Source organism: Taeniopygia guttata, chromosome 5 (assembly GCF_048771995.1).
Source record: "Taeniopygia guttata chromosome 5, bTaeGut7.mat, whole genome shotgun sequence".
NCBI lineage: Eukaryota > Metazoa > Chordata > Aves > Passeriformes > Estrildidae > Taeniopygia > Taeniopygia guttata.
In genome coordinates this window covers 18,386,067-18,394,419 of record NC_133030.1, presented here as the reverse complement: position 1 = coordinate 18,394,419, position 8,353 = coordinate 18,386,067, and the positions used below count along the sequence as shown (strand labels likewise).

Sequence of the window (8,353 nt, the reverse complement as noted above, 5' to 3'; positions counted from 1 at the left end):
ATACTGCTTGCTTGCAAGGACCAGCACGTGGCCAATAGATTCAAAACTCCTTCTTGGATTAAATCTACTTTCAGTAGATCGCTTGTGATATCCTTGTGAACAACAAGCACATCCCACAGCAGGGACTCTCCCTGGGTTTCCCACAAGCACAAGTAGGAACTAGACACACTTTCTGAATTGGCCATGGTGGTCATCCATGATTTTCCTGAGTACAGTGAATAGGTGACATAATTCTTTGCCTAATCTTTACAGTTTCCATTATGTAGCTGAGGAAGTTCAGTCTCCAGCTGCCTGGCTATATTTGGGCTGTGAACTGCAGGAAGTTGATCAGCATGACATTGTTACAGATGTAATGTTTCCCTGGCAAGAGAAGTCTTGTTCAAACCTCTCTGCCTTCTCCTTCTGGTTCTCCAAGCACTGGGTGTGCCGGATGCTCCATATACCTGCTCCAAAGCTGTGTAATGCCCTTCCCCTCCCTCGCTCCCACGGAGTTCATTTGTGTGGCAGAAAGACAATCTGAAGTGATGGCTGAAAAGTGCTTTACCCAAGCATGGACACTGACACTCTAAAGCAGCCAAAAAGATGTGGACACATGAACCAGCACAGTCCTTCCAAGAGATCCACAACATTTATTCAATTGCTTTGAAGGTGCAGTAGCATAAGTGCATGTTTCTGCCCGCGGCCCATGAGCTCCCCAGCGCCAGCCCTGCTGCTAATTGCAGTAGTTTTCCAGCTGGTAGAGGGAGCAGGTGTTGTGGCAGCATTGCTCAACGATCCCTCGCTTCACCGTCTCAAACTCCTCCTGCTGGAAGGGCAGCTCTCCCAGCTCACCATGCAAGGGACCACTCACTGCCAGGGGAGAAGAAGGGAAGTTGTGGGACATCACACAGCATCAACCCTGGCTCTTGAGCCCTTCAGACACCCCCTTAGCAGGTACCAGATTTGTAATCCAGAGTTGGCTGGAAAATGGGAAGGAAATTGCACAGGTTTCCCCAGGTTGGTGCTTCTTGTAGCACCTTCAGGCTCCCTGTTTTCTCTCCCAAAATAATCCTGTGGTGTTCAGATGATGCCAAGCTGAGTGACTATTGGCAGTGTGAGGGATAAAGGGATACAGGGGCTTTAGTGGGGAAGCCATGTGGAGAAGAAGAGAAATCCTGAGCCCTCCCTGGGGTGAGCAACTAGTAAATGAGATGTAAAAATGGGATTGTCTGCTCTATAGAGAAAAGTTTGGGACTAAAGAGCCCTTTAGGATGTCACCCACTCTTCTGGGAGCCTGGGCAGACAACTGGGATGTTCACAGGATTGCAGGGACAGTCCAGTTCTGAGGCTGGGTGCATTTCCCAGCTGTTCCTGAACAGCCTGATTCAGTTGGCTGCCTGGAAATTGCCCCAAGCTGATAGCAAAAGTCTTTGTGTGTTTCTGTTCACAGCTGGGGTAAGTTTTTAGAAGCAATGATAAATCAGGGTATTTGGACACAGATAACACTCAACAGAATGATTATTTGCTGGTGAGAACTTGAAAACTCATGCACAGATCTGCTCAGGTTTTAGTAGCCCAATAAAAATATGGAAAATGGCAAATAAATCAGTGAGTTTTTCCTGCAGGAAGAAAAGTGCCCTTAACAGCAAAGAGAAAATGCCTGGAAAGTGAGAATGAGATGTGGTTTCTAGGGCAATACAAGAACAGTAGAAGATGCAAAATCCCCAAGCCCCCAAAGCATGAGGCAATGAACAAGGCACAAGAGTAACACAAAATCATTATCCTAATGCGCTAGAAGGGAAATTTGGGGGAAATTTGGTCCAATGTTAAGTAGAAGAGGAAATAGCTAGTCAAAATTTTGTGATTTACTTGTCTTCATCCTTCAAGCCAGCTGTGAGCAGATTGTAAACATAACCAGATTGTGTGACAAAGAGATGGTGGCTCAGGCAAAAGTCCTGGAAAAAAAGGGTATAAAATCCTCAAATACTTGCATTCTTTTTGGCACAATTAAAATTCTCTGTACAGTATTTATGTAGTCTGGTGAACGAAACCTCCAATCCATTTGTAGTGGTCTGCAGAAAACAATAATCAGAGAATGGGCAAATGGCATCCCAAACAATCCATGGGCAAACCCTCTGCTAGGGCATTATCTTGTTTCACCTTACAAAGACTATTTCACAGGATGGTTACATACAAAGGAGAGGGATTGGATATGAATGACAACAGTATGAGATGGGAAGACAGATGGTGGGAGAGATGTATTGTAGTCAGGGGATGTTAAGAGAAGGTTGATCTTGAACCGAGAGGATTGAAATGGATGCAATTTGGACAGGGGTCTCTTCTTCATCTATTCACAGTCTTGATTAGAAGCTTGGAAGACAGAATGTTCAATGTGCTTCTCCAGGCCTCACCAGCCAGCAAGGATGTGGACAAATGCAGAGTTGCGTGTTTAGAGATCTAGCAAATATGACCTAGGAAGGCACTGGGGTTGTGTAGCTGAGCAGAGGTCAAAACCAGACATGGAAACAGTAATGAAATATTTTGAAAAGCAATCATAAAGATGAAAGGACTAGTCTCTTCCCCATGTCCACTATTGAGAAGACAAGAAATAATTTACAGCAAGGGATGTTCAGGTTAGCTACTGGGAAGAAGCACTCAAGAAGAAGGTCAGTTAGGCTTGGGAATGGGCAGCCCCAGAAGGCAGAGGAAGCTTTCTCTCTGGAGGTTTTAATGAACTTACAAGACAAACATGGCTAAGAAATAGAATGGGGACAACTGATCCTGCCTTGGGCAGAAAGAGGCTTCTTGAGTTCCTCCCACCTTTATTTTGTATGAATACTCCCAGGCTGGTGTAACAACCACGCAAAGAAATAAACTAATTTGAGCCTCCAGGCACAACTCCTTTTGCCTCATAAATCCTCTCTCCCTGCCTGCCCTCTCGTCTGCCTTTTTAACCTGCAGAGCTTTTCACTGGCAATGTGATGCTGTCGGTATGCCAAAGGTATTCCTGGCATTCCCCACGAAGGACATCCCAGTGTCCCTGTCAGAGGTAGCTGGTTGCTGCATCTCTTGCACGGTCAGCCTGACTTACCTAGAGGCTGCTCGACATCCCGCCGGGCTTTGGGTTGGTAGAAGAAGCCCCGCTCCCCACACACCAGGTACAGAGCTTCCACCAAGTGGGAGCCGCAGAGGTGCTGGTTGACAGCCCCGTGGCTGCTCCCGGGGCCGGAGACAGCCAGGAGGGCCAGGAGAGGCAGTGATCGGATCCAGAGAGCCATGGTGGACAGGCTGAGGCCTAGGGTTAAGAGACAGAGGTGACACAGGAAAGCCTAGGAGGTAAAAATAGGTTGTAATCAAGCATCTTGCATCTTTCAGATCCTCTGGCAAGGAAATGAGACCAAAGTAGGAGATAGACCTTCTAGTTTGAGAAGGAAGGAGAGCTTTCTGCACCAGAATTTACAAGTGACAGTAAATGACTACTGACTATAACCATAAATCCATCTCCATGCTCCAGCAGTCTCAGGCTCCCTGCTGTCCTGCCTCAAAAGGTTGGCAGAGCCATCCCACCAAGCCCTATAGTGCACATGTCCTGGAGAGCCAAGATCAGCAGACCCCTTCAGAGGAAAAATTCTTTCTGCCCATTCAGAAGGGGCTGTAATGTGTGATAATGTCCCAAAACCAGCCCAATGTCCTGGAAGACCTGAGGAGGCCTCATTTTCTTAGGTCAACGAGCCACAATTGTCACTGCCTGCTTCATCAACTTAAGAAGACAGGTCTGCACAACAGGTAGAAAGCAGAAGGGAAGCAATCCAACTTACCCAAGAGGTGGCAGCAAGAGATGGAGAGAAGTTCACTCTGAGGGATGAAGATGGTTGGTAGTAATGTCCCCATTCTCTCTTTCCATATTTATATGCTTTACGTTAGCCCAAGTGACACAAGAGCTACCAAGAGCTCCTCCTCCTTGATGACACTCCAGCCAAAATTTTTGCTACTTGTGCAAATTAATTTCCCTTTGCGTAGCATCCACAGGTCTTTATGCAAGTTAAGATAGAAGCAACTGTTTGCAGTTTCCATCTCATTTAGTCTGCTCTTTTAGCTTCCCCAAGCTCTGTCCTAAGCCATCAGTGACCCTTTTAGCAGGAGATAATGGTGCTATTACAGCTGCAATGACTACTAATGACACTAATGCTGGCAATAGACACTGTTGGCATTGAGATGGTTCAACACCTGCTTCTAAAATGTAAAATTAAAAGCAAACATGTTAATCTGTTTGATTTCTATCACCTTGGAAAGTATGCAGCAGTGGGACCAAGTGGTTGGTGAAATCATGCTACTGTCAGGTGTTAGGAGAAGGAAAACACATTATTGTGCTCAGGCTCACTGGCCACGCAGTGCACAGCGAGAGACACGCGTCCACAGCTTGGGCAGGGGGAGGAATAACATCTGCATTTTGCAGGAGACCTTGGGTGGTCGTTTTGGCTCAGCACAGGACCAGAGTTTGAGCATTTGAAATTGTGTCTGTGGAAAAAAATAATTAGCCTTTTCCCCTTCTCCCACTGAAAGGCAAGATCCCTCTTTCACCTGTCCCTTCAAATTCCTGTTTGGGATTAACCAGAGTAAAGGCTCAGTCTGCCATGTGCAGCTGAGAGCTTTGAATATTTCAGCTCTTCTATCTGAGGCTCTCTCCAAAATGGTGTCTTCACCACCAAGAAACATTTCTGGTTAATCCCAGTGAAAACCAGAAGATACCTGATTATCTCCATTCTGGCTGGTAAGTTTGCTTTTAAAAGCAGATTGATGGTGGGTCAGCAGTGGTCCACTGGCTTTTATGAGTCTGATTTTTCCAATAGATCTAGCTCTTGTTCTTTTTCACAACATTATCCTATTTTTGAGTAGCTTTGTGCTCAACTTTTCTGCCCCCAATAGCGAGCTTGTACTTTTTTCTGCTTAAAGTATACTTTCTTTTTCTTTTCTCCTTTTATTTTTTTTTTTCCTCCCTGAAAAGGCACATTTTAAATGCTAGGGATGAGATCATCTTCAAACTTCCCATTGCTCTGACTTTTGAGACTGCAAGTGCTCAGGACCACTGAGTAGGAGACATTTTATCTGTTTGAACTCTCTTGCTTGTTTAACTTAGAATAAGCCCCGATTCTCTATACACAGGACAAATCAGAAGGAAGTTCACTGAAATCAGTGCAAGGCCTTGAGATTTGAACCAGGCCTTTGATTCCTTGAATAGTCAAAGCAATTCCATCCATCAACATTTAGGAGGTAGGAAGTGCCATATGCCCCTGTCACGGCTGTGAGTGTGAAGTATCATATGTTTGCTAAATGACTGTGATTGCAAAAAAGCTCGTGAGAAGCGCTAAATCTCTGATGAGCACACGGGGACAGGACCCATTTGCTCAAACGGATGCAAGACAAGGTTATCAGTTACATCCCCTGCCATGTAGGTCTTTCAGCCCCCTGCTAATAAATCCAAGTTGTGATGCTCAACTACAGCTAATAGCATTTATGCACAATGTGTAACACTATCTCTGCCTCTCTTCCCCTCAAAAAAGATATTAGATGTACTTGAATGACCTAGTAGTATACCCATGGAGAGGGGCTCAGGTTTCAGCAAGATAGGAGTTCAGGGAATTCACTTACTGAGACCTTCTTACTACTGGGTAATTTAGTGGGGAATTAGCAGCTGCATAGGATAAAACCTGGCATTTTACCCCAACTGAAGTAGGTTGCCAGAGTCAAGAGCAGAAGTCTTGTCTGACTCATGCTTCCTCCAGAGCAGGGACCTTGCAACTGGAATCTCACACAGAGAGGACAACCCTGAGAATTGCCCTCCAGATCCCCTTGGCAATCATTTTCCTGCAGTCATCAGGCACTGCTGGCTGCAGTTTCAACTGCTCCAGGTTCAACAGACCTCAGTCAAGTGATTGCCTTGGAAAGGCTCCTGAGCAGGGTGTTCCCCAGGTTAATCACACACTGAGATTTGCCATTTAGGGCTTTCCTGCTTGCACTTTTGAATGTTACCTGAGCTCACCTGAACTCAAATTTTATTGACAGAGGGACTTTGTAAGGAGACTCCTCCATCCACTATCCCTTCTAGGCATCTTCCCTGCTGGACTCTCCCCTTCCCTGAGGTTGCACCACTGATGTCTCAAAAGAAGCTGCTTTCTTTTGCTTTGAAAGTGCCATGTTCTTAGCCTCATCCTTCTCTTACTCTTGGCTAACCAAATCCTGGAGGTAGCTTGAAAAAGCTCGTGGCATTCCTGCAGCATGCCGCAGCAGGGGAAGGGCTGACTGTACCCGAGCATTCAGGAATTCCTCTTGGCCCACAGTAGTTTGGGTATAGAAATAAGCCAGAAGATTTATTGGAAGGAAAAAAGATATCATGCTGGCTCGATGTTCAGCACAGGCCAATTTTTTTTTTCCAAGGTTTCCTACTACGATTTTTTTCCTCTTCCAAAATATGATCACTTTGATTATTTATTGGAAAACGTATTTTCTTACCATAAATGGTCCTCTGGAATATGAAAAATGCTAGCAGTCATATAAATGGATATAAAACGGATACAAACTGTGGAAAGTTTTGTCTTAGAGGGAAAACTCCCGTGTCAGCATTGAACTGAGAGAGGGGGCCAACAGGGGAGCCTATTTCTAGATGGAAAAGCTTTTTCTACAGAAAAATCTCCACTTACTCCTTCCAGGCTGGGCTTTCCCAGGATTTTCATGTCATTAGGCAGTGATGGACCAAGCACTCATCCATTGTTTCAGCTACATGGCTCCTGTGATCCCCCAGATCCTCATGTCCACATTGGGCTCGCTTGGCTGAAGGGTGGGAGCGGCTGGGTGGGAGTGGGCTGCTCCTGCCCTTCATGCTAAAGCACCTCCAGACGTGACTCAAAACCACCTCCTTTCCTCACATCCCCCCAAGTCTGAGCAGTTGCATCAGTGGGAACAAGGTTTAGGCAATCCCCAGTGTCATGTAATCGAGTTTTACAGTCCGCTGCCAGCACAATAAAATCTTTACTACTGTAGATGTCTTGCATTTTCAAATCCTGTCCCAAAAAAATAACAAGCCCACTACAGGGGAACTGGTTAACAATTACAAGTTTGTGCAAGTCTTAGTTACAGCAAAGGTCAGGGCTGGAGGCAAACAAGTTCTCAGCACCCAGGAACCCCAAAATGTCACCCACATCTCCCTTGCTGCTCTGATGCCCTGTGGTCACTGCCACTGTCCTTCCCATGCCTGTGTGTGCATTGTCCCAGAGGAGCAGCAGGGATCCACACAGCAGTGACCACACGACTCCTCTTCCCTGTGGGGTGAATTCAGTGGCTTTTGAAGCAAACAGCCCCAGTGCTCATCTGTGCTGTGCCGGCAGCCTGCTGGAGCACAGCCCCAATTACCCTGACTGGTCTGCACTCCCAAGAGCAGGATCTGGGGGTGGCCAGCATCCTTGGTGCTCCCATGTGGGAGCAAACTTGTTTCCATGTGGTTTCCAGCTGCTTTGCTCCCAGGGACGTGTCCAAGCACACGTGCAGTGGCATGGGTGTGAGATGAAGGGCAGAGAGGTGAACCTGGCACTGAGAAGGGGGATTAATTCTGGCAATACTTGCAAAGATGCCTGCGAAGGTACGTCGCCTTGGGGAGAGAGGGGCTGCTGTAGCAAAGGGTGAGGCTTTGGCTTATCTGTTGTCACACAATGAGAGATACCCTTGCTTCAGAGGGGGCACTGAAGTGCTCGCTTCAATACAAGTAATCTCAGCTGCTTCCATAGACTAATCTGGGCCTCTGCCTGGCTGGTGGCCGTGTGAGCCACCCCCATTGCCCCACTGTCCACCAGGCTCAAGCAAGATGCTCCTGCTGGACAGTGGACTTCACAATTTTCCAGGCTCTTCCAGGCCAGGGACATTATCCTGCTACTTAGAGCATAAATGATGGGTTTGTAAAACAGCAGGGGTGTCCCAAAGCTCAGTGTAGCCAACCAGGTCTGACCCATCAGTTCCCATCAGCTCTGGGCTGGCTGTGAAGAGCAGAGAGGGCTGTGAGCACAGGCACACCCCTGGAGATGCAGCTCACTGGCAGAAGATGCAATTGGCAATTCCAAAGAGCCAGTAGCTTTCCTTAGAGAGCAAGGGAGGTTCCCAGGTGTGCTGTAGCTCTGAGAACAGCCTCCTGAGGCTCAAACCCTCTGGCCACCCCTCCTGAGTACACAATGCCTCTCACAGGGAAATGGTGACCTTTGGCAAGCCCAGCTCACCAGGGACCACTGAATTTGCAAATTAGTTTGGCTGCACCTTGTTCAAGTCCCACTGGCCTCTGCAGGCTCAAACCTCTCCACAAGTGCAGCTACCCAAGTAAGCTCAACCAAAT

The 8,353-nt window shown here is 47.0% G+C and overlaps 1 protein-coding gene across 1 annotated transcript; it reads right to left on the bottom strand.

Annotated features, from left to right (window-relative positions):
- Positions 1-609: 609 nt before the first annotated feature.
- On the bottom strand, positions 610-3,870 carry INS (insulin). The gene is made up of 3 exons (XM_002198933.5): positions 3,798-3,870; positions 3,071-3,274; positions 610-849 (listed from the first exon to the last, which is right to left on the bottom strand). Exons 1-3 carry the CDS (start codon positions 3,868-3,870, stop codon positions 713-715), a joined length of 414 nt encoding a protein of 137 aa, XP_002198969.2. The 3' UTR covers positions 610-712.
- Between the last annotated feature and the right edge of the window lie 4,483 nt (positions 3,871-8,353).